The sequence below is a fragment of the Drosophila persimilis genome, unplaced genomic scaffold, assembly GCF_003286085.1.
Source record: "Drosophila persimilis strain 14011-0111.01,24,50 unplaced genomic scaffold, DperRS2 tig00001581-arrow-arrow-pilon, whole genome shotgun sequence".
Lineage (NCBI taxonomy): Eukaryota > Metazoa > Arthropoda > Insecta > Diptera > Drosophilidae > Drosophila > Drosophila persimilis.
In genome coordinates this window covers 65,682-92,595 of record NW_020825528.1, presented here as the reverse complement: position 1 = coordinate 92,595, position 26,914 = coordinate 65,682, and the positions used below count along the sequence as shown (strand labels likewise).

At 49.3% G+C, this 26,914-nt stretch overlaps 1 protein-coding gene across 1 annotated transcript; it reads left to right on the top strand.

The window, feature by feature from the left end:
* The first annotated feature begins 754 nt into the window (after positions 1–754).
* Positions 755–26,914, top strand: LOC113567053. The gene is made up of 5 exons (XM_026994251.1): positions 755–2,075; positions 2,130–2,407; positions 2,473–2,845; positions 26,560–26,661; positions 26,729–26,914. Exons 2-5 carry the CDS (start codon positions 2,391–2,393, stop codon positions 26,912–26,914), a joined length of 678 nt encoding a protein of 225 aa, XP_026850052.1. The 5' UTR covers positions 755–2,075; positions 2,130–2,390.

The following is a 26,914-nucleotide window of genomic DNA, read 5'->3' as shown; positions in this document are numbered from 1 at the left end:
AATCTGGGGCCGTACGTTTGATAAGCCTCCCGTGTTCAATACGCCTCCCGTGGTTTTGTTGTTTAATTCGGTTTTATTCATTTGTTTGTTTCACTTATTTATTCATTTACAATGTCGGGCGGGTGTTAAACTACGAGAGCTAGCGCTAAAAAACTTGTACCGCTTCACTGCTTTTTCTGCTGCCTTTTGTTTTCGTTCTTCCTTCTTCCTGCCTTTGTCTGCCCTTCGCCCTAATTAACCCTTTGCTCAGCGCTGTTAATGTTTGTGCTGTTAACGCAGTGATATTCAGTGATATTAGGCGCAGTGATATTTAGAGATGCCGCTGCGGTTTCTGCCGTAACACCTGTCCTTGAACTCATATTTTGCAATTGCAAAACCGACCATAAAACCTGTGTGTTAGAGAGAGACAGAGCGAGAAAGAATGAAATTGTTTTCTTGATTCTGGCTATAATAATTATACGATCTGGTTGAGATTTTACATTCGAGAACATATAACCATCCTCTACGATTCTGCGTTTTTGGTTTTATCGTATCTTTAAAAATGTGGATGCCACAGATTTTCGTTCTTTGTGGGGCGGAAGTGGACGGGGGTTTTTAAGTTTTTAAATATTTTTGTGGCGTTGTGGGGTGGGATGGGGAGACCTGAAAAGAAGGGAGAATCTGTTAGGAACACAACATCGAAGTGGGCCCTGAACTATCACTCGGAGCGGTTCAGAACTGGCTCTGGGAATCATTCAGTACAAGGGTTTAGGATGGTTTAGGACGTTCCAGATGCAAGGCAAGCCATTGACCGAGTTCCGGAAGGAGTTCTTGAAGTTCTTTCTACCCCCCCGATACTTTCAGCGCTTGGAAGATACGATCCGCTCCCGTCACCAACGACCCCGAGAAGCCTTTCAGGACTTCTTGATCGACCTCCGACTCATGATGCAACGAGCTCAGTATACTCCAGACAGAGAGCTGGACAGGATCTACGAGAACCTTCGGCCGGAATACCAACTGTTCCCCGTAGACATGAGTTCGAGTCGTTGCGAGAACTGACCCAATTGATAGTAGCGTACGAGACAACGCGGGACCGCGAACAAACCCACCCAGCTAACGACCGCCCAAATACGAAAGCCAGAACGCCATCATACCAAGCACCAGGATTATCCACCCCACAGCATGCTCCTCCAGACGACACCGGGCCCTCCCGGAGCGCCGAGACGGTAAGCCGCGTAGTGACCCAGGATGCAGACCGGCCGGTGAACACACGCCGGGCCTGCAGGAATTGCGGGGAGGAAGGTCATTTCAGCAGTTCATGCAGGAATCGGCGAGTGCTATTCTGTTGGGAGTGTGGCCGCCGCGGCATCCGGACGATTGACTGCTGTAGGCTATCCGAGTCGGGAAACGGGCCGAGTCTCCGCTCGTCAGGGAACCGATCGGAGACATACCTCCAGGGCCCCCAGGAGTAACTCATCCCTTAAGTTTGGAAGGAGGCAGGATCGCCGAGCTAGTAACCATCGAAGGAGTACCGCTCACAGCTACCCTCGGCATGGGAGCAACGCGGTCGTTCGTCAGTCAACGCATCGCCCATGAAGTAAGTACCGGAGGGAACGCACGGAACATAAGGGCTCCCGTCCGCCTGGCGGATGGTACAGCCAAGGAGGTGACGCAAGCAGTTTCGGTCAAGGTACGTCTGGATCAACAGGAAACGCTGGTGATTCTATTAGTCCTACCCTTGGTAGTGGACGACGTCATACTGGGGCTCGATTTCCTTTGCGGCGTCCAGGCCATAATACAATGCGGACGAGCGTACTTGCAGTTGACCCAGCGGGCGATCCGGGAAACTAACCCGATCTCCAGATCATCCTCGACTCGGCCCCGCGTGGTCACTTTTAGTGACGAAAGTCCCGCGACTGCATACGCTGCTCCTACCCGCTCGACCAATCCAACGGCGACCCACCGGACGAAGACAACTCACCAGAATCCCGACCACGCCAGACCCGGCAATGGACCAGTGAGAACGCACCAGAATCCCAACCACGCCAGACCCAGCAATGTACCGATATTTGTATCGAAAGTACAGGGAACATAAAGTAAATAAAAATACAAATACAAAACAAAGCCCATGAACGAATATTTCCTCACAGGTGCTGGAATGAGATGAATCCAACTATTAACAATCCACGTTCCCCATTCACCCGTTCGCGGGGTATTTTCGGATCCATGGGATCCTTCGACTTTACCGACCAGCAGCAGCAGCAGCAGCCGGAGCTGCAGCTCCCCCCCGAAGGTTCCGTCGACAAGAATGGACTCAATGCGATGCCCTTCCTAGGCCAAATCCTCACCAGTCCTCTGCTGTCCCGCCCAATGGGTCCAATAGGTCGCGCACACCCCCCACCTTCCCTCCGATGTGGGATTCAGATGGGTGAGCGGCAGCAGCCCAGACTCCCCTTCGCCCCAGGACATAACTTACACCCGGCTCCCCTGCAGATTCAATGCTGTGCCACAGATGTCATCGATGGGACCACCGCCCCTGTTGAGCTCCCTCTGGACAGGCGGCGCTTCTCCGGACAGCCGCGGAGACTACTACGACGGCCCGCACGAAGAGTACTCCGACGGCCGCTACGATGGCGACTACGAGGGCGACTACTCGATGCCCACCGAGGAGGACCAAGAGGAGGAGTCGTGCTCCTGTCAGAGCCAGACCTGTCAGAGCCAGAGCGAGTTCAGCTCGATAGAGCGCACCAAGTCGGACTCGGAGTGGGAGGAGCTCTCCGACGGCCCTTCCCCCAGGGTCTCACCGCTGGAGTCCCTCGGCGCAGTCGTGCTCTCCACAATGCAGCCGGAGCACCGTCAGCGCATGGTGGGCATGTGGTCAAGGTCGTGCTGCTGGTGCTGCAGATGCTGCAGATGCTGTGCTGTGCGGTGTTCTGGCTGGTCGAGAAGACCGTGGGCGTCCAACGAAACCGTCGGCTCGACGCGCCTCCGATTGTGGAACCAAGCTGCGCACCATCCAGCGCCAGTTGCTGTGGCGCATGGCCAATTCACGGGGCGACGAGACGCTCGTTTTCTTTGCCGTGCTCATGACCACGCCCTGGCTGTTCTCCCTCAGCCTCCTGGGATTCTTCCTGTCCCTGGCGGCGCTCCTGAAGAAGACCGTCAAGGAGCTGGTGTTCCAGATACGCCTGCACCTCGTGCTCTAGGGGGCAGCCATCGAGCAGAAAGCAGCAAGCAGTCCAATCACACACTGACAGAAGATAAACGTCCACACGCCCGACACTCCACCCCTCCCCTCAGAGATGTTTGCACTTCCATTTGGGCATCTATTTTCGTTGATGCCAGAATCGCAATGCACGGAATCGCCTCTCCGTTTTTGCCCGCAATGAAAATATATGCCGAAATATTCGAAATTTAAAGTCAAATTCAAACACAAGAGTTTCCAGTCGATCAGATATATCGTTTATGCATATTACGATCCGTTCCGTTTGGACGGGAGGCCACTTGCTCATCCCTCATCCCCGTGATTGCATTTATTATTATTTTTATTTTCAATTTATTCAATGATAAACGGAGGAGGAGAGCAGCAGCAAAACATTTACGCTGCAGCAGGCCGTGGGGCCTTTGTTGCCCCCAATTGCAGGCCCCCGCTTACGCACTTCGGAGGCACGGAATCCACCAGAAGCGGCAGCAAATGAATCATTAAATATTCACTGTACTCGTGTTGATTCAGTGATCAGTGATCAAAACAACACAACAAAAGCGTCATCATCCACGATCCACGACCCATGATCCCTGATCCAGAATCCGTAGAAGCATCCATTTTCTGGGCTCTCTTGGGCGCTGGTTGGGGTACGCCTCCGATTTCAATCCCTTGCCACACGGGCAATCCGAGCAAGCCCCGATATGTAAACAGGGTCAAGACTACCTGTGCGAAGGGGACCAAGGGCTCTTCTTGGGATCCGATTACCGAACCGATTGCATAAGACTCGGCCCGGAATTGGACATACTCGTGTGCAGCCCTTTCGCCCGTCTATGGACGGACGGACGGACGGACGAACGGACGGACGGACAGACGGACAGACAGACAGGGCTCAATCGACTCGGCTATTGATGCTGATCAAGAATATATATACATTATGGCGTCGGAAACGATTCCTTCTGGACGTTACACACATCCACTTTTACCACAAATCTAATATACCCCAATACTCATTTTGAGTATCGGGTATAAAAATTGCAAACAGAGATGCAAAAAAAACAAAACGGAGAAAATCCCCCCTGTAGTCATCGACTGCGATACAAACTCTGGCGCTTACGTATAATTACGTATAAAATATGTTCTATGTACATAAATAATCAACCAATTTCTTTTCGGTTTTATTTGCCGATCGTTTTCTGACATGATAATTATAGTACAAGAACGAAGAATACAATAAGTATAGACAATGGAAGAGATTACTTGGAAGAGCTAATATCTCAAGTGGCTTCAAAGTCTTAACTTAATAGCAAACTTAAACATGTCTGGTCGGCGAAAAGTCATTGAATACAAGAAAACCATACTGGATCTAAATATGGGAAAGACCAAACACGACTATTAGCATCTTACATTTAACTATTCTGAAACAGTCGTTGTGGCTTCTTCCTTAGGCATCTGCAAAGCATAAAATATTATACATTTGTTATAATCCACTAGTTTCTATCAACTATCCAAAACAACACTTACAAAGTTGTAGTTCGAAAAATATGTATTGGTCCGTAGAATTCTGCTGTTTACTTCCAGAGTGAACATATGCCAGATGTACACGGAATAGGAGACTCTCGAGAGAGGCTGCCACAATGGCGAGGATAGGAAACTGTCTGCCAGACCGCCATGGCCCTGCATTTTATTTATTTATTTATTAAATTAACAAATTATCTGTTAATAATGGTACTTAGTTACTAAAGGCGGAAAAAGATAAGTTAAAAGTAAGCTAAATTTAAGTGATTATAAATATTGCATGCAATTAGTTTTAGAGACAGTTCAGGGGATAGGGTTTGACAGAGGGAGTTATAATTATGGCATAAAACCTTAAAAGGTTCATGATCAGCATAGCTAGACCTACATATGGGTAGACGGATAGGCCTAAAAGTACGGGTAGGTCTAGATGGAACGGCCAAGTTAATCTGACCCAAAAGAGTTTGGGAGTCAACAGTCCAGAGAAGGAGCTTGTGCACGAACATTACGCCATTGCATATTCTGCGATGCTGCAACGACGGCAGGTCAATAAGATTTAGCCTATACCGGTAGGGTGGCAAGATTTTACCCGAGTCCCAGTTAAAGTTCCGAAGGGCAAAAATTAAAAATTGCTTTTGCACGGATTCAATAACAGCCTGCTGCTCTTTATACTGCGGGCTCCACACACAAGAACAATACTCCAATATAGGACGTACTAACGAGATGTACTGTTGTTTCGTAACGTACGGGTCGCCAAACTCCTTGGACCAACGCTTGATGAACGCTAAAACACCCTTAGCTTTATTTACAGTTGCAGCTATATGGGTGTTAAAACACATCTTATGATCAAAAAGGACTCCGAGGTCATTTGAACTCGAAATTCGCGCAAAGACATGATTTCCTAGAACATATGGAACAAAATGAGGAGCGCGACGGTAAAATGTCATAAGTTTGCATTTGGAAAGGTTCAGAAAAAGAAGATTAGTTGAACACCACAATAGTAGTTCACTTAGATCAAGTTGAAGGCGTGTTTGCAAATACCAATCAGAGTAAGAAAGACAGATTTTGACATCATCAGCATACATTAGTGTAGTAGAGTATGTTATAACTTGAGGAAGGTCATTCACAAATAAAATAAACAGAAGCGGGCCCAGATGACTTCCCTGTGGCACACCTGAAGTAACATTAACAGTATTTGACAACACGTTAGAAAACAAAACACGTTGAGTACGGTTAGAGAGATAGGACAAAATCCAATCTAGAAGATTCGTTGGGAACCCTAATAAAGAGAGCTTGTGAATAAGCAGAGCATGGTTCACAGAATCGAATGCTTTGCTGAAGTCAGTAAAAACTACATCCGTCTGCAAACCAATTTGAAAACCACGGTGGATTAGGTTAGAAAACTCAAGAAGGTTAGTCGATGTTGAACGATGTCTGAAAAAACCGTGTTGCGACGGAGATATCAAGCTGCAACAAAGATGTTGCAGTTGCCTGGTGACCAGGAACTCAAGAAGCTTCGGGATGGCTGAAAGCTTTGCGATACCACGATAGTTTTCAATGTTTGATCTTGAACCTTTTTTGTGAAGCGGAATGATATAGGACTCATTCCAAATTACTGGGAGACAAGACTGTTCCAAGGAGAGGTTGAAGAGAAAGGTCAAGGGTTTGCAAAGGGACTGGGCACAGTGTTTTAAGATGCAACTTGGTACCTTATCTGGACCCGCAGAAAACGATATGTCCATAGATGACAAACCTTCCAGAACAACGCTTTCCACGAAAAAGGGCAGAAAAATGCTGTTAGCTTGAGGTAGCTGGTACGGATACGGAGTGGATGCGTTGTAAATATGAGACGAGTACGTTGTTTGGAAAAAGTTAGCGAATAAATTTGCAATACCAACAGCAGAAGCTTCTGTTTTGTTCTGGTAATGAAGGGACGGAGGAAAAACGTTTGACTTGCGCTTAGAGTTAACGAAAGAATAGAATTTTTTAGGATCACTACGAAAGTTTCTACTACATTGTGAAAGGTAATGATTATAACACTGACTATTGACGGCAAGGAACAGAGAGCGAGCGGAGGAGTATAGAGCTAAAGCCAACGTGGAGCCCGACTTCTGGTACTTTTTATAGAGCCGGGATTTATTATTTTTTAAGTATGATAAATACTTGGAGAGCCAAGGAGGCTTGGACGATACAGGTACAGTGATATCTGGAACAAACGTATTTAGGGCGGAGTAAATAGAACTATAAAACGAGTTAACAGTTGCATCTATGTTCGGTAATGAATAAAGAAACGACCAATCAACACGCGAGAGATGTAGATCTAAATCGATAAAGTTTGTTTTGCGAAAACACTTTATGTGACAAGGAGCCATGGAACTGTCAACACATCCAGATTGTGTACACTCCAGTGATATCAACAAAGTTGGATGGTAAGGATCTTCAGGGAGAGATATTGGGCTTGCTCTAGATACCGTAGCAAGAGAACCATCGTTACCAAAAACGAGGTCAAGAAGTCCCTAATGTTTTTAACGGCATTAATTTGGACAAGGGAAATATCCGTTAGCCCATTGATAAAGTCATTATGGCAATTGGGAAACAACAGGTTAGCGTCATCACAAGGCAGCCAAGAAAGAAATGGGAGGTTAAAGTCCCCCATGACAATAATTCGATCATTGCACCCTAATGCAGAAACAACAGTATTAATTGCTGAGAGGTGGTGTAAGTAAAGCTCAGCATCAGACCTGGGAGAAATGTAAGACCAGGTTAAATAGAAAAATGCGGAGCCAACACGAACTTTGACTGCAACAAATTCAATTCCATGAATGTTATTGAATGGGAATAACTCAGATGAGAAAACAGATTTAACTGCAATCAGAACCCCACCTGCAAAAGATGGGCGGTCCATTCTATAAATAGTGTAACTATCAATGAAAATTTCATGATCATTGACAGAGGAGTTAAGCCAGGTTTCGGTAAACGCGATGGCATCAAAATCAAAGGACGCGCTATTAGTATGAATTTGACGCAATTTTCCCAGCAAACTGCGAACGTTCTGATAGTGCATGGAGCATCAGTTTTTTGGAGCATGTTCGGTAATTCTTGGATTCGAGTTCGAATCTTTGAGAAAGAACTCATGCACAATTGTATGCTCAGGCAATATTGACGGTTCTAGAGAACTGGATAGTAAAGAATCAGGGAGAAGAAGTTTAAAGGATGATATGTTGCGCTTATGTTTAAATGTAAATTTAGTCACAACTATATCAACAGGCGAAGTGTTAAGTTTAGAGGAAAGATGTTGTTTAACATCCTCCGTTGTAGCCTCAGGAATAAGACGAGAAACAAATATTGCTTTCCGAGGGACCACTGCTCTAAGTTGATGTCCCGAGCGAGATCGAGATGGTGGAGCCACTCCTAAAAGAGATCTCGGTCCAAGGGCAGAGGAATTGGCAGCAATGGCTGTAGCAGGAATTGGAGTAGGAATTGGAGCAGGAATTGGAGTAGGAATTGGCAAGACGTCGTCAGCAACCAGCACACCCGCACTAGGAGCACTCACCGCGTCAGAAGTGGCGGCCACAGAAACTGCAGGGATGGGATTGATGCTGTTGGGAAGTTGGGAGCTCGAAGGAGGCACATTGCTCGGTGTAAAGAACTCCGGAGCCACCGTTGGCGGATTTACAGACAACGGCGTAGCATGACTACACGGAAATGCTTCCGATGGATGAAGGTGGGAGGCAGGCGTACCAATCGGATTAGGTTGCAATAGATTAGTATCATTATGCGGAATTTTCCGTCTAGGCGATTCGCTCAAGAGTTTGAGCCCAAGAAACTGTGATTCAAGGGCAAGAAAATTCTCGTTGATAGCCACAAATTGTTTCCCGACATCCAGAAACCCAGTTCGAGCACATTTTATGTGGGAAAAATTGTCGCACAGCCAGCAGCTAAGAAATGAATCACCAATGATAACACCACCGAATTAACATTTCTTTGCACTACAAACGATTGCCATTATTGACAGCAGTAGAATCACTGTGCACGAATAATAAAAGAACGGAGTGAAATCGCAGGTAAAGTAGGAGAGCAGACAGCAGAGCGAGCCAGACAATCAGCTGCAGCAGCAATAATTCAAAGCAGATGATCCAACGAAGTGCAGAAAACGAGCAGTAAACTCACCAAAGCAGAGACACAAAAAAAAAGTCCACAGAGAGGGAGAGTATAGGCAATCCAGAGAGAGTGAGAGCAACAATGCGAGCAGACCGCTTATGCTCACGAGAGAGTGTGGGCGATGCAAACGCTGATGCGCGAGAACAGTGCACACCGAAGAAGCGATAACGAAAAGCAGACTGGGCAAAAAACAATAACAAATTGCCTGCTCGAGTCCGATGCGTTACGTTGCAATATTGAATTTATATTAAACACTTGTTTGCAAACAAAACACTGGTGATTAACACAAAGTAGAATCAAATTAAAGAGATGCGATAATATATCAAAACAAAGTCACATTATGTTGTATGATATTTAGGCAAAGGGCAAAGAGCAAAAAAAACGAGGGGGAACGTTGTGAGTTGCTGCGGACACCGCAACTCTACGGTTATACCCGATACTAAGTCAGTATGGCTCTCCTCCGGCAGACGCCGCTAATATTTAACGACACGACAAAGAGTGCGTGCGAGAGAGACAGAAAATCAGTCTGAGCGTGACGTCGGGCGCTGCGTAGCCACTGCAAATTGATTTGTTCCTTTTGGCTATAAAAATGATCTGATCTGATCCAGATTCAGCAATCTAATAGATATGGTCATTATCTATGATTCTGCGTTTTTAGTTTTCTCAAATCTGCAATATTGTGGATGCAACAGATTTTCGTCCTTTGTGGGGGCGGATGGGGGTGGGGCGAAATTCTGAGATATACGTTTTATAGTGACATCTTAAAGGAGTGTGTGTACCAAATTTGGTTACTCTAGCCTTAATAGTCTCTGAGATTTGTGGTTGCCTCAGATTTTCGTCCTTTGGGCGGAAGGGGGTGTGGCGAAATTTGAACACGAAACGGTCAAGGTCCGATATCACAGGAGTGTGGATACCAAATTTGGTTGCTCTGGCTCTTATAGGTTCTGAGATCCTTGAACTCATATTTTGCAATTGGCAAAACCGACCATGAAACCTGTGTGTTAGAGTGAGACAGAGCGAGAAAGAGTGAAATTGTTTTCGTGATTCTGGCTGTAATAATTATACGATCTGGTTCAGATTTTGCACTCTAGAAGATATAGTCATCTTCTACGATTCTGCGTTTTTAGTTTTCTCGTATCGTCGAAATTGTGGATGCCACAGATTTTCGCCCTTTGTGGGGGCGGAAGTGGGCGGGGCAAAGTTTTGAAATATTTTTGTAGCAGTGACATATCACAGAAGTCTGGATCCAAAACATCGTTGCTCTAGCTCTTATAGTCTTTGAGCATTAGGCGCTGAAGGGGACGGACAGACGGACAGACGGACGGACGGACAGACGGACAGACAGACAGGGCTCAATCGACTCGGCTATTGATGCTGATCAAGAACATATATACTTTATAGGGTCGGAAACGATTCCTTCTGGACGTTACACACATCCACTTTTACCACAAATCTAATATACCCCAATACTCATTTAGAGTATCGGGTATAAAAAACACAACCGGCTTAAGCAAGAGCTCGAAGCGAATTGGATGTACTAACGAGATGTACAGTTGTTTCGTAACGTACGGGTCGTCAAACTCCTTGGACCAACGCTTGATGAACGCTAAAACACCCTTAGCTTTATTTACAGTTGCAGCTATATGGGTATAGTATATCCGACTCCATGTCCAAGAACCACCCAGAACAGGGACATGCAGCGGATTCCATCAAGACAACTGATCACGTTCGGATTCGATTTGCTGTCCACAATGCGGAAGACGGCACGGGAACTTGACCGTGCCGAGCAAATCTTCACAGTCACAGGGATACTACCTGGTAGGCAAAATACGAGTTAAATCATTTTGTAAATCATTCCGTTCTCTCCGTTACTCACTCTGATCCTGGCACAGAAAGTAGTCGTAGAGCGTGCATAGACCCACGATAGTACCCATCAAGCCAAGAAGTACACTTCAATCCATAGTATGAGTCACAGAATTTGATTATGATACGGTCTAACTTACACTGACAGCTGGCCTCGCTGAATTTTATATTTGTGCTGCTTGAGTTCAACAAATTCTGCATTAACTGCTCCAGAAACGTATCCATATGCGCCGCAGAGCAGGAAGCCGGAAGGCAAGATGCGATCTTGATCGAAATGGATACGGCGGGTACAATTAGAAAACAGTACTTTCCATGTATGCTGTGACTACTGGAGATCTCCTCGCTGATCTTGACACACTCATCGAAGTTACCCAGATGGTAGGCATTGCCGGACAGCACTCCAGAGGGAATGGAGCCCCAAGCATCGATCACTGCTCACAAAATTCGTCAACTTCAGTTCTCATTCACTTGAATATAATTTTCATTATTTACTTACTCTTAAGGGCCCATAATTTTCCAGCAGTGAGCGCCTGCATGAACTGCACCATGTCCGCGAAACACAACAGATCCTCCTGACTGGGTATTCGGGGGTGGAATAGATCCAAGTCCGGGAGCGATGCATTACGGAAGTGTTCGGCAAACTCGACTCCCAGCGGGCGGAGCCTTTTTAAACGCTGGTAATCTTGCAGGACATCTCCGTCTTTCAGTTGTGCGGAACTGACAAGTACCAGTCCGCAGACAAGTAGACTGCTTAAAACGTTCACCATGCTAATACTTTTTCGATTGAAGGCATTGCACCTTTTGACTGTGATTTTATAGGAATGTTTTGAGGGAAATCTGGCGATAACATTAGCTCTCGAGTCGAGTATATCAGCCGAAATGCTTAATTCAGTCGAACATCACCGATAAGAAGCAATCCGTCTAAATTCTAAGTAGTCACAGGTAATCGTTTTACTTATTGACTTTTGATGGATTAAATTTGGTTTTAATATGAGTGAGTAAGAAAAAAACGGAGAAAACAAAAGTTTAGCTAAACATAGATGTAGATGTTCTATAATTCTGATCATTGCGTGAAAAGATTATAGCCGGGGAGCAATTATTACCATTAGTGGTGGCAGATCCTTTCTTTGTTTCAATGTTTTTTCCAATTCTCATGACAAGTAGCAGCAAAATGGCGAGAGTTCGTGAAGAGATTCCGCCTCCCCGCAACAACCAAATTTAAAACGAGGGGAACGTTGTGAGTTGCTGCGGACACCGCAACTCTACATTTATATCCGATACTTAGTCAGTATGGCTCTCCTCCGGCAGAGGCCGCTAATATTAAACGACACGACAAAGAGTGCGTGCGAGAGAGACAGAAAATCAGTCTGAGCGTGACGTCAGGCGCTGCGTAGACACTGCAAATTGATTTCTTGCTTTTGGCTACAAAAATGATCCGATATGGTCATTATCTATGATTATGCGTTTTTAGTTTTCTCGAATGTGCAATATTGTGAATGCAACAGATTTTCGTCCTTTGTGGGGGCGGGAGGGGGTGGGGCGAAATTCTGAGATATACGTTTTATAGTGAGATCTAACGGAAGTGCGGATACCAAATTTGGTTACTCTAGCGATAACAGTCTCTGAGATTTGTGGATTTTCGTCCTTTGCGGGGGCGGAAGGGGGTGCGCCGAAATTTGGACACGAAACGGTCAAGGTCCGATATCACAGAAGTGTGGATACCAAATTTGGTTGCTCTGGCTCTTATAGGTTCTGAGATCCTTGAACTCATATTTTGCAATTGGCAAAACCGACCATAAAACCTGTGTGTTAGAGAGAGACAGAGCGAGAAAGAATGAAATTGTTTTCTTGATTCTGGCTATAATAATTATACGATCTGGTTGAGATTTTACATTCTAGAACATATAACCATCCTCTACGATTCTGCGTTTTTGGTTTTATCGTATCTTTAAAAATGTGGATGCCACAGATTTTCGTTCTTTGTGGGGCAGAAGTGGACGGGGCGAAGTTTTTAAATATTTTTGTGGGTTGTGGGGTGGGGTGGGGAGACCTGAAGAGAAGGGAGAACACAACATCGAGCGGTTCAGAACTGGCTCTGGGAATCATTCACTACAAAGGTTTATGGTGACGTTCCAGATGCAAGGCAAGCCATTGACCGAGTTCCGGAAGGAGTTCTTGGAGTTCTTCCTACCCCCCCGATACTTTCAGCGCTTGGAAGATACGATCCGCTCCCGTCACCAACGACCCCGAGAAGCCTTTCAGGACCACTTGATCGACCTCCGACTCATGATGCAACGAGCTCAGTATACTCCAGACAGAGAGCTGGACAGGATCTACGAGAACCTTCGGCTCGAGACGTTGCGAGAACTGACCCAATTGATAGTAGCGTACGAGACAACGCGGGACCGCGAACAAACCCACCCAGCTAACGACCGCCCAAATACGAAAGCCAGAACGCCATCATACCAAGCACCAGGATTATCCACCCCACAGCATGCTCCTCCAGACGACACCGGGCCCTCCCGGAGCGCCGAGACGGCAAGCCGCGTAGTGACCCAGGATGGAGACCGGCCGGTGAACACACGCCGGGCCTGCCGGAATTGCGGGGAGGAAGGTCATTTCAGCAGTTCATGCAGGAATCGGCTAGTGCTATTCTATTGGGAGTGTGTGTGCCGCCGCGGCATCCGGACGATCGACTGCTGTAGGCTATCCGAGTCGGGAAACGGGCCGAGTCTCCGCTCGTCAGGGAACCGATCGGAGACATACCTCCAGGGCCCCCAGGAGTAACTCATCCCTTAAGTTTGGAAGGAGGCAGGATCGCCGCGCTAGTAACCATCGAAGGAGTACCGCTCACAGCTACCCTCGACACGGGAGCAACGCGGTCGTTCGTCAGTCATCGCATCGCCCATGAAGTAAGAACCGGAGGGAACGCACGGAACATAAGGACTCCCGTCCGCCTGGCGGATGGTACAGCCAAGGAGGTGACGCAAGCAGTTTCGGTCAAGGTACGTCTGGATCAACAGGAAACGCTGGTGATTCTATTAGTCCTACCCCTGGTAGTGGACGACATCATACTGGGGCTCGATTTCCTTTGCGGCGTCCAGGCCATAATACAATGCGGACGAGCGTACTTGCAGTTGACCCAGCGGGCGATCCGGGAAACCAACCCGATCTCCACATCATCCTCGACTCGGCCTCGCGTGGTCACTATTAGTGACGAAAGTCCCGCGACTGCATACGCTGCTCCTACCCGCTCGACCAATCCAACGGCGACCGACCGGACGAAGACAACGCACCAGAATCCCGACCACGCCAGACCCGGCAATGTACCAGTGCCAACGCACCAGAATCCCGACCACGCCAGATCCGGCAATGTTCCAGTGACAACGCAACAGAATCCCAATCACGCCAGACCCTGCAATGTACTAGTGACAACGCACCAGAATCCCAACCACGCCAGACCCAGCAATGTACCGATATTTGTATCGAAAGTACAGGGAACATAAAGTAAATAAAAATACAAATACAAAACAAAGCCCATGAACGAATATTTCCTCACAGGTGCTGGAATGAGATGAATCCAACTATTAACAATCCACGTTCCCCATTCACCCGTTCGCGGGGTATTTTCGGATCCATGGGATCCTTCGACTTTACCGACCAGCAGCAGCAGCAGCAGCAGCCGGAGCTGCAGGTCCCCCCCGAAGGTTCCGGCGACAAGAATGGACTCAATGCGATGCCCTTCCTAGGCCAAATCCACACCAGTCCTCTGCTGTCCCGCCCAATGGGTCCAATAGGTCGCGCACACCCCCCACCTTCCCTCCGATGTGGGATTCAGATGGGTGAGCGGCAGCAGCCCAGACTCCCCTTCGCCACAGGACATAACTTACCCCCGGCTCCCCTGCTGATTCAATGCTGTGCCACAGATGTCATCGATGGGACCACCGCCCGTGTTGAGCTCCCTCTGGACAGGCGGCGCTTCTCCGGACAGCCGCGGAGACTACTACGACGGCCCGCACGAAGAGTACTCCGACGGCCGCTACGATGGCGACTACGAGGGCGACTACTCGATGCCCACCGAGGAGGACCAAGAGGAGGAGTCGTGCTCCTGTCAGAGCCAGACCTGTCAGAGCCAGAGCGAGTTCAGCTCGATAGAGCGCACCAAGTCGGACTCGGAGTGGGAGGAGCTCTCCGACGGCCCTTCCCCCAGGGTCTCACCGCTGGAGTCCCTCGGCGCAGTCGTGCTCTCCACAATGCAGCCGGAGCACCGTCAGCGCATGGTGGGCATGTGGTCAAGGTCGTGCTGCTGGTGCTGCAGATGCTGCAGATGCTGTGCTGTGCGGTGTTCTGGCTGGTCGAGAAGACCGTGGGCGTCAACGAAACCGTCGGCTCGACGCGCCTCCGATTGTGGAACAGCAAGTTCAAGCTGCGCACCATCCAGCGCCAGTTGCTGTGGCGCATGGCCAATTCACGGGGCGACGAGACGCTCGTTTTCTTTGCCGTGCTCATGACCACGCCCTGGCTGTTCTCCCTCAGCCTCCTGGGATTCTTCCTGTCCCTGGCGGCGCTCCTGAAGAAGACCGTCAAGGAGCTGGTGTTCCAGATACGCCTGCACCTCGTGCTCTAGGGGGCAGCCATCGAGCAGAAAGCAGCAAGCAGTCCAATCACACACTGACAGAAGATAAACGTCCACACGCCCGACACTCCACCCCTCCCCTCAGAGATGTTTGCACTTCCATTTGGGCATCTATTTTCGTTGATGCCAGAATCGCAATGCACGGAATCGCCTCTCCGTTTTTGCCCGCAATGAAAATATATGCCGAAATATTCGAAATTTAAAGTCAAATTCAAACACAAGAGTTTCCAGTCGATCAGATATATCGTTTATGCATATTACGATCCGTTCCGTTTGGACGGGAGGCCACTTGCTCATCCCTCATCCCCGTGATTGCATTTATTATTATTATTTTTATTTCGCTGCATATTTGTTCTGCAATTTATTCAATGATAAACGGAGGAGGAGAGCATGCAGCAGCAGCAAAACATTTCCGCCGCAGCAGCGATTGTGGCAGCCGTGGGGCCTTTGTTGCCCCCAATTGCAGGCCCCCGCATACGCACTTCGGAGGCACGGAATCCACCAGAAGCGGCAGCAAATGAATCATTAAATATTCACTGTACTCGTGTTGATTCAGTGATCAGTGATCAAAACAACACAACAAAAGCGTCATCATCCACGATCCACGATCCACGACCCATGATCCCTGATCCAGAATCCGTAGAAGCATCCATTTTCAGGGCTCTCTTGGGCGCTGGTTGGGGTACGCCTCCGATTTCAATCCCTTGCCACACGGGCAATCCGAGCTAGCCCCGATATGTAAACAGGGTCAAGACTACCTTTGCGAAGGCGGCCAAGGGAGGCGCCGGCTCTTCTTGGGATCCGATTACCGAACCGATTGCATAAGACTCGGCCCGGAAGTGGACATACTCGTGTGCAGCCCTTTCGCCCGTCTATGGACGGACGGACGGACGGACGGACGAACGGACAGACGGACAGACAGACAGGGCTCAATCGACTCGGCTATTGATGCTGATCAAGAATATATATACATTATGGCGTCGGAAACGATTCCTTCTGGACGTTACACACATCCACTTTTACCACAATCTAATATACCCCAATACTCATTTTGAGTATCGGGTATAAAAATTGCAAACAGAGATGCAAAAAAACAAAACATGGAGAAAATCCCCCCTGTAGTCATCGACTGCGATACAAACTCTGGCGCTTACGTATAATTACGTATAAAATATGTTCTATGTACATAAATAATCAACCAATTTCTTTTCGGTTTTATTTGCCGATCGTTTTCTGACATGATAATTATAGTACAAGAACGAAGAATACAATAAGTATAGACAATGGAAGAGATTACTTGGAAGAGTACAATTTTTTATTAGTTGAATTTGCGAGTAAAGCGCTTGTCGAATAGTTATTTGTAAGAGCTAATATCTCAAGTGGCTTCAAAGTCTTAACTTAATAGCAAACTTAAACATGTCTGGTCGGCGAAAAGTCATTGAATACAAGAAAACCATACTGGATCTAAATATGGGAAAGACAAAACACGACTATTAGCATCTTACATTTAACTATTCTGAAACAGTCGTTGTGGCTTCTTCCTTAGGCTCTTCAGGTTCATCCAGATTCCTTCCGTCATTCAACTGATTCAACTGATGGACATCTACTGACGACTGCTCAATGATAACATAAAGTACATACGACATCAAAATAGTGATCCCAATGACAGTCCAGAAATTAAGCATCTGCAAAGCATAAAATATTATACATTTGTTATAATCCACTAGTTTCTATCAACTATCCAAAACAACACTTACAAAGTGTGATGGACCTATTTCAGGCTGAGGTAAGCTCAGTCACGTCCAGGGGTCTGTTCACAAGAAATTTGTAGAAATGTGTTGGAACCTTAAGGGCGGCGTCAGAGGGCGGCCTGTCGTAGAGAGGCGGATCGGGGCTCGGGCGGGCGTTGCTAGCGTTGTGTATATGAAAGGACCGTGTGGACTCGGGGTGGGGCGACGTCGGTGCCTCGGCTGATTGGGGTGAACTTACGCAATCGGGTGTTTTTACTTTGCAAATTTGACACTTTATTGTATTTCTTAGCGGTTTAACTGACTTATTTTTAATTGGGCGCCGATGTCTTCTGGTGGGTTCCGGGTACCGCGTCTGTACTCCGGGCTGGGTCTCTGCGTAAGTTGCTTTCTGGTTTCCAGTCGGCGTCTATTTATACGCCAATGGGCGCTGTGTCAGCGGGTTCGGAAGTGCACTTCCGTGTCGGGGTGCACTTCGCTGTTCTGGCGATCGCGGGTTGACCTAGTTCTGCCTCTTCGTGTTTTTGGCGAGCTGGCGGGTTTGCCGTTGGGGGCTCGTCGTGGGCTTCCGCGGTGTCATCGTTTTGTAGCCGATGAACCCGGAAGACTGCGCCTGGCCGGTTGCTTGGTCTGGAGTCACGCTGACTTCCAGCGTGACCTGGTGTTGGGTCAGCGTTACGAAGACGGCGCCTGTCAATCGGTGGCTATGTGTGGAGGGGGGGTGTTCGCGTAGTAAATCACTTTGGGCGAGGTGTTGTAATTTAGTAGCCGGATCTTTATTGGGTGTTGGGGGAGGCGTTGTAGCGAACCCTTTTGGGTTCGTTACACCCTCCCCTTTCTTCCCCGACGAGAGTCACGAAGACCCGTGCGTGGGGCGCGCGGCGGTGTGTCCGATACCGTTGCTCGAACCACCAGCTGTCGAATGGGGTTCGACCTTGCGGCTCCAGTCGCCGCAGTACTTCCTGGACCAACGGTGTCGGTAGGGTGTTCATGATTTGGATGTTTTCTTCGTTGGGTGATATTCGGATGGGACGGAGTGTCTCAGTGCGGCTGTTGGTTCGGGTGCGTTGGGCGAGTCTTTGGCTGTGGGTTGTCGGCTCGGGTGGCTTCGCTTTCTTCTGGTGAGAGTGCACTGATTGATGGGATCCAGAGTTGCGGCTATTTAAGCCGTTTCTGCGGGGTCCGAATTTGCGGAGCAAGCTTTTCTTCTCTCTTCCGTGTTGCACCGGGGGTACGTTTTGGGGTCGCCGCTGACTTGCGATCATCTCGTCCCTTGCCTCGTTCGCGGGTCTGTTTACTTCGTTGTCAAGGGGTTTGTTGCGCTCGCGTTGTTGTTGGCGTGGCGCCGCCGGTCGGTGTTTCGCTGACGTTGTTTCTCTTGACCAGGTGCCCCGGGTTCTGCCGACTCTGCGGTGCCGCGGTCGGGGCGTCGGGTTGCTGTTTCATTGGTTTCTTTCGCGGTGTCAGCATTCCTGTGTAGGCCAGTGGGCTTGTCGGGCTTGTGGTTGTGGAACACTCTCAGGTCGTTGATGTTCGCGGTCTTCTGTTTCCGGCTTTCGCAATGTTGTAATTTGGCGATGTGTGGCGAGGAAAACTGTTGACTCGGTAGGGGCCGTCGAACTTCGGAGCTAACTTTGCCGCGAAGCCCTCGGCGGCGTTTGAGAGGTGGTGTTGGCGTAGTAGTACCAATGATCCGATGGCGGGGCGCCATAGTCGCCGGCGGAGGTTGTAATGTCTCCCTTGCTCTTGGCTGGCTCTCTGGATGTTGTTTCGGACAATGGCGAATACTTCTTTTAGTCTCGTCGCTTTGCTGCTGGTGACCAGGGCGTGACTTCGTCGTAAAGGGTGCCGGGGACTCGGGGTTCTCTTCCTTGCAGGAGGAAAGCGGGGCTGAATCCGGTCGTCTCGGAGACGCTGGAGTTCATCGCCAATGTCATCTCGGGTAGGAGTTCGTCCCACGTTTTCTGGTGGTCGTCGACGAACTGTGCGATCATCGTTTTCACAGTCCGATTGGCTCTCTCCGTCGGGTTTTCTTGGGGGCAATACGGGGCTGTGTGTTGTAGGTCCACGCCTGCGGTTCGCAGGAATGTTTTAAACGATCGGCTGGTGAACTGGGTTCCGTTGTCGCACACGAATAGTTTCGGCACGCCGAAGCTGCTCAGTATTCGTTCTCTGAAGGCTCGTTCGAGGTTCGCTGTTGCCGCTTTCTTGAGGGGTACCAGTTCGACCCACTTGGAGAAAGTGTCGAAAAAAACCAGTAAGATGGTGTTCCCGTGCTTGGACCGGGGTAATGGTCCGACGAAATCGGCACACAGGGTGGCGAATGGTTCTTCGGCTTTGCGCGTGAGCATCCTGCCCACGGCCTTGCGCTGTGTGGCCTTGAACTTCTGGCAGCTTACGCAGCCCTGCACGTACCGTCGTACGTCTCGGTGTAGTCCTGGCCAGTAATATCGTTGCGTTGTCCTCAGGATGGTTTTCCGGACGCCGAGGTGTCCTGCCGTTGGTTCGTCATGGCATTCGCGGATTACTCTCGTTCGGCCGTTTTTAGGCACGCATAGTATCCACGGTATGTGGTCGTAGTCGTCGGCTCCGTGTCCTAGATAGCGGTATAGCTGCCCGTTTTCGTGCGTGTAGTCCGGGTATTTCTGGGGTTCGTCTTGGACTTGCTGGATCCTTTGTTTAAGCCAGGTGCATGCTGTGTTGTCTTCCTCCACAATGCGGGAGAGGGTCTCCAATGGTTGTCTTGACAGTGCGTCTGCGACGTTGGGGCGTTGGGAGCCCTGGAGATGGAGGCGTGTGTTGCCACATTGTATTGTGGTTTCGATGGCACACAGGAAATCCATCCCTATGATGGCTTGCTCTAGCATGTTGGGCAGCACCAAGAGCGGCATCTGTACCTCTTGCTCGTCTAGTTTGACGCGCGCTAGCAAGATCTGAGTTATCTCGCGTGCTGAGCCGTCGGCTAGGCGTATCGGTATGCAAGCGTCGCGCAGGTCGTTGTCGTGGTCGAGTTGGCGGGCGAGGTCAGCGTTGATGAAACTTCGGGATGCCCCGGTGTCGACCGTGGCTTCCGTGCGCCGTCCTCCAATGGTCACTCTCGCCACTATCCGGCCGTCGTGTACTTGTAGCGGGTTTCTTAGTTGGTTTTCTGAGGGAGCGTCGTGCCCGGCTGTTCCCGTGTCAGCTGGGGACGCGAGTCGCATTCCCAACAGAAGAGGATCGATGGGTTGGTGCAGTCGCGAGATACATGCCCCGCCTCCCCGCAGCGTCGACAGGCTGCGTGCGGGTTGGCGATGGTGGTGGTGATCATTCGATGTGCCGCTTCCTGTGCTGAAGCGCCGGCTTGGTGCGGCTTCCTTGCGGGTTCCGAGGTGTTCCAGTGGGGCTTTCGGAATTGGGCCCGATTCGTCCCGTTTTCGTTTTGTTGTGCCGTTGGCCGCGTGTACTTGGGTGGTTGTTGAGGGGGGCTGAGGATCGCTGGTATGCTCCGCTCCTGGATACTCTCGAATTCGGTGGCCAACATTGTCAGTTGCGTCAGACTTCTCAGTTCGTGCCTTCGCACATACAGCTGGTACGCCGGGAGGGTGTTGTCATAGATCCGGCTTAGTTCTTTGGCTTCGTCGTACCCGGCGTGGTGCATGAGCAACCGGAGCTCGATGACGAAGTCCTTGAACGGTTCGCCCGCCGCTTGTTTGCGGTCCCTGATCTGGTCTTCCAATTGCTCGAAGTACCGGGGAGGCAGGAAAAAGGCTAGGAATTCCTGACGGAAATCGGCCCATGAGGCGCTCTGGAGTCGGCTGGTGCGGAACTAACGGTTGGCTCGGTCGGTGAGGAGCTCTGCCATGGCTCGCGGCACGTAGTTCATGTCTACCCCGTACGAGAGGGCACGCTCTTCCAGTAGTTCGACGAACGACAGTGGGTCGTCCTGCCCGTCGAACTGGATTCCCCACTTTCGGATCCGTTCCGCCATCTGCGCGGCGTGACTGTAGTAGTGGCCGTCTGTGGGGCCATTTCCTCCTGCTGTCGGCAAGATCCTTCTCATGGGCGAAGGCCTTGGCTCCGGGGGCGGGGGCTTCGGTAGATCTTCGGCGGTTATCGATGTCGGTGAGGTGCTGGCTTTGCCTTCCATGATTCCTGGAACTTGTAGGCTGAGTTTGGGGTCCGTCCTCCGCTTCTCTGTTGGTGCTGAGGTGTCGGGCTGGGGCGATCTGGCTCGTCCTGGCGATCTGGCGTACTGCCGCTCGAGCTCCGCCAACCTGACCCAGGCATCGTGTTCGAGGGGCCCGGCGACTAGTTCGGCGAAACTCCTCCGCAAATCTTCCACGTTCCCTTCGCGGCTGAATCCGAATTCCTCCGCGAAGGACTCCAGCTCCTCTCGGCGACGTTTGTGTATCCAGCCGGTACTCACCCCTGGGTTGGCGACGAATTCTCCAGGGTAATACCCGCTGGCCTGTTCCTCTGTGTGGGATTCCATCGCTCCGATCGTTACTTGAGTTGGCTGTTTCGCTGGGCTTGCGCTTTTCCTTCACTAGGGCACTGTGTCGAGCTTCGCGGCTGACGCTTCGAATTTCTTCTCGGCGTGACGGCACTGTTCGCGTTTCTCTGTCGCTGTGTCGCGCTTTCGCCTGCTCGTTGCGCAACTCTCGCCGTTGATATTGCGCTAGGTCGGGGTTTTCTTTGGGTTGTTCTCTTGTGTTCTTGCTCTAGTGGCCGTGGGGTTTTATTCCACAAACCCTCGCTGACGTTCCCTCGGGTCCCTGCTCGGGCGCCACTTGTGATGATCCTATTTCAGGCTGAGGTAAGCTCAGTCACGTCCAGGGGTCTGTTCACAAGAAATTTGTAGAAATGTGTTGGAACCTTAAGGGCGGCGTCAGAGGGCGGCCTGTCGTAGAGAGGCGGATCGGGGCTCGGGCGGGCGTTGCTAGCGTTGTGTATATGAAACGACCGTGTGGACTCGGGATGGGGCGACGTCGGTGCCTCGGCTGATTGGGGTGAACTTACGCAATCGGGTGTTTTTACTTTGCAAATTTGACACTTTATTGTATTTCTTAGCGGTTTAACTGACTTCTTTTTAATTGGGCGCCGATGTCTTCTGGTGGGTTCCGGGTACCGCGTCTGTACTCCGGGCTGGGTCTCTGCGTAAGTTGCTTTCTGGTTTCCAGTCGGCGTCTATTTATACGCCAATGGGCGCTGTGTCAGCGGGTTCGGAAGTGCACTTCCGTGTCGGGGTGCACTTCGCTGTTCTGGCGATCGCGGGTTGACCTAGTTCTGCCTCTTCGTGTTTTTGGCGAACTGGCAGGTTTGCCGTTGGGGGCTCGTCGTGGGCTTCCGCGGTGTCATCGTTTTGTAGCCGATGAACCCGGAAGACTGCGCCTGGCCGGTTGCTTGGTCTGGAGTGGTGGAAGTCAGCGTGACCTGGTGTTGGGTCAGCGTTACGAAGACGGCGCCTGTCAATCGGTGGCTATGTGTGGAGGGGGGGTGTTCGCGTAGTAAATCACTTTGGGCGAGGTGTTGTAATTTAGTAGCCGGATCTTTATTGGGTGTTGGGGGAGGCGTTGTAGCGAACCCTTTTGGGTTCGTTACAAAAGTTGTAGTTCGAAAAATATATATTGGTCCGTAGAATTCTGTTGTTTACTTCCAGAGTGAACATATGCCAGATGTACACGGAATAGGAGAGTCTCGAGAGAGGCTGCCACAATGGCGAGGATAGGAATCTGTCTGCCAGACCGCCATGGCCCTGCATTTTATTTATTTATTTATTAAATTAACGAATTATCTGTTAATAATGGTACTTTGTTACTAAAGGCGGAAAAAGATAAGTTAAAAGTTAGCTAAATTTAAGTGATTATAAATATTGCATGTAATTAGTTTTAGAGACAGTTCAGGGGATAGGGTTTGACAGAGGGAGTTATAATTATGGCATAAAACCCTAAAAGGTTCATGATCAGCATAACTAGACCTACATATGGGTAGACGGATAGGCCTAAAAGTACGGGTAGGTCTAGATGGAACGGCCAAGTTAATCTGACCCAAAAGAGTTTGGGAGTCAATAGTCCCGAGAAGGAGCTTGAGCACGAACATTACTTCATTGCATATTCTACGATGCTGCAACGACGGCAGGTCAATAAGATTTAGCCTAGACCGGTAGGGTGGCAAGATTCTACCCGAGTCCCAGTTAAAGTTCCGAAGGGCAAAAATTAAAAATTGCTTTTGCACGGATTCAATAACAGCCTGCTGCTCTTTATACTGGGGGCTCCACACACAAGAATAATACTCCAATATAGGACGTACTAACGAGATGTACAGTTGTTTCGTAACGTACGGGTCGTCAAACTCCTTGGACCAACGCTTGATGAACGCTAAAACACCCTTAGCTTTATTTACAGTTGCACCTATATGGGTATAGTATATCCGACTCCATGTCCAAGAACCACCCAGAACAGGGACATGCAGCGGATTCCATCAAGACAACTGATCACGTTCGGATTCGATTTGCTGTCCACAATGCGGAAGATGGCACGGGAACTTGACCGTGCCGAGCAAATCTTCACAGTCACAGGGATACTACCTGGTAGGCAAAATACGAGTTAAATCATTTTGTAAATCATTCCGTTCTCTCCGTTACTCACTCTGATCCTGGCACAGAAAGTAGTCGTAGAGCGTGCATAGACCCACGATAGTACCCATCAAGCCAAGAAGTACACTTCAATCCATAGTATGAGTCACAGAATTTGATTATGATACGGTCTAACTTACACTGACAGCTGGCCTCGCTGAATTTTATATTTGTGCTGCTTGAGTTCAACAAATTCTGCATTAACTGCTCCAGAAACGTATCCATATGTGCCGCAGAGCAGGAAGCCGGAAGGCAAGATGCGATCTTGATCGAAATGGATACGGCGGGTACAATTAGAAAACAGTACTTACCATGTATGCTGTGACTACTGGTGATCTCCTCGCTGATCTTGACACACTCATCGAAGTTACCCAGATGGTAGGCATTGCCGAACAGCACACCTGAGGGAATGGAGCCCCAAGCATCGATCACTGCTCACAAAATTCGTCAACTTCAGTTCTCATTCACTTGAATATAATTTTCATTATTTACTTACTCTTAAGGGCCCATAATTTTCCAGCAGTGAGCGCCTGCATGAACTGCGCCATGTCCGCGAAACACAACAGATCCTCCTGACTGGGTATTCGGGGGTGGAATAGATCCAAGTCCGGGAGCGATGCATTACGGAAGTGTTCGGCAAACTCGACTCCCAGCGGGCGGAGCCTTTTTAAACGCTGGTAATCTTGCAGGACATCTCCGTCTTTCAGTTGTGCGGCACTGACAAGTACCACTCCGCAGACAAGTAGACTGCTTAAAACGTTCACCATGCTAATACTTTTTCGATTGAAGGCATTGCACCTTTGGGTGAGTTTATAGGAATGTGACTGTGATTTTAAAGGAATGTTTTGAGGGAAATCTGGCGATAACATTATCAGTGTGTCAGCTCTCGAGTCAAGTATATCAGCCAAAATGCTTAATTCAGTCGAACATCACTGATAAGGACCAATCCGTCTAAATTCTAAGTAGTCACAAGCTCATTTATTTATAATCTTTTCCCAGGTAATCGTTTTACTTATTGACTTTTGATGGATTAAATTTGGTTTTAATATGAGTGAGTAAGAAAAAAACGGAGAAAACAAAAGTTTAGCTAAACATAGATGTAGATGTTCTATAATTCTGATCATTGCGTGAAAAGATTATAGCCGGGGAGCAATTATTACCATTAGTGGTGGCAGATCCTTTCTTTGTTTCAATGTTTTTTCCAATTCTCATGACAAGTAGCAGCAAAATGGCGAGAGTTCGTGAAGAGATTCCGCCTCCCCGCAACAACCAAATTTAAAACGAGGGGAACGTTGTGAGTTGCTGCGGACACCGCAACTCTACATTTATATCCGATACTTAGTCAGTATGGCTCTCCTCCGGCAGAGGCCGCTAATATTAAACGACACGACAAAGAGTGCGTGCGAGAGAGACAGAAAATCAGTCTGAGCGTGACGTTGGGCGCTGCGTAGCCACTGCAAATTGATTTCTTGCTTTTGCAAAAATGATCCGATATGGTCATTATCTATGATTATGCGTTGTTAGTTTTCTCGAATGTGCAATATTGTGAATGCAACAGATTTTCGTCCTTTGTGGGGGCGGAAGGGGGTGGGGCGAAATTCTGAGATATACGCTTTATAGTGAGATCTAACGGAAGTGCGGATACCAAATTTGGTTACTCTAGCGATAATAGTCTCTGAGATTTGTGGATTTTCGTCCTTTGCGGGGGCGGAAGGGGGTGTGCCGAAATTTGGACACGAAACGGTCAAGGTCCGATATCACAGGAGTGTGGATACCAAATTTGGTTGCTCTGGCTCTTATAGGTTCTGAGATCCTTGAACTCATATTTTGCAATTGCCAAAACCGACCATGAAGTCGTGTTAGAGAGAGAGACAGAGCGAGAAAGAAGAAATTGTTTTCTTGATTCTGGCTATAATAATTATACGATCTGGTTGAGATTTTACATTCTAGAACATATAAACATCCTCTACGATTCTGCGTTTTTGGTTTTATCGTATCTTTAAAAATGTGGATGCCACAGATTTTCGTTCTTTGTGGGGCGTTTGTGGGCGGGGCGAAGTTTTGAAATATTTTTGTGGCGTTGTGGGGTGGGGCTAGGAGACCTGAAAAGAAGGGAGAATCTGTTAGGAACACAACATCGAAGTGGGCCCTGAACTATCACTTGGAGCCGTTCAGAACTGGCTCTGGGAATCATTCAGTACAAATATCGAAAGTACAGGGAACATAAAGTAAATAAAAATACAAATACAAAACAAAGCCCATGAACGAATATTTCCTCCCAGGTGCTGGAATAAGATGAATCCAACTATTAACAATCCACGTTCCCCATTCACCCGTACGCGGGGTATTTTCGGATCCATGGGATCCTTCGACTTTACCGACCAGCAGCAGCAGCAGCCGGAGCTGCAGGTCCCCCCCGAAGGTTCCGGCGACAAGAATGGACTCAATGCGATGCCCTTCCTAGGCCAAATCCACACCAGTCCTCTGCTGTCCCGCCCAATGGGTCCAATAGGTCGCGCACACCCTCCACCTTCCCTCCGATGTGGGATTCAGATGGGTGAGCGGCAGCAGCCCAGACTCCCCTTCGCCCCAGGACATAACTTACCCCCGGCTCTCCTGCAGATTCAATGCTGTGCCACAGATGTCATCGATGGGACCACCGCCCGTGTTGAGCTCCCTCTGAACAGGCGGCGCTTCTCCGGACAGCCGCGGAGACTACTACGACGCACCAAGTCGGACTCGGAGTGGGAGGAGCTCTCCGACGGCCCTTCCCCCAGGGTCTCCCCGCTGGAGTCCCTCGGCGCAGTCGTGCTCTCCACAATGCAGCCGGAGCCACAATGTGGCCTTGTACCACCTCGTCTTGGAGACCGCTGTGGTCAAGGTCGTGCTGCTGGTGCTACAGATGCTGTGCTGCGCGGTGTTCTGGCTGGTCGAGAAGACCGTGGGCGTCAACGAAACCGTCGGCTCCACGCGCCTCCGATTGTGGAACCAAGCTGCGCACCATCCAGCGCCAGTTGCTGTGGCGCATGGCCAATTCACGGGGCGACGAGACGCTCGTTTTCTTTGCCGTGCTCACGACCACGCCCTGGCTGTTCTCCCTCAGCCTCCTGGGATTCTTCCTGTCCCTGGCGGCGCTCCTGAAGAAGACCGTCAAGGAGCTGGTGTTCCAGATACGCCTGCACCTCGTGCTCTAG

Excerpts from the sequence above, each read along its gene's own strand:
- LOC113567053 (XM_026994251.1), top strand. Across the intron at positions 2,846-26,559 it reads CGGAGCACCGTCAGCGCATG|GTGGCCTTGTACCACCTCGT; the intron begins GTGGGCATGTGG and ends CGGAGCCACAAT. Across the intron at positions 26,662-26,728 it reads TCTGGCTGGTCGAGAAGACC|CGCCAGTTGCTGTGGCGCAT; the intron begins GTGGGCGTCAAC and ends CGCACCATCCAG.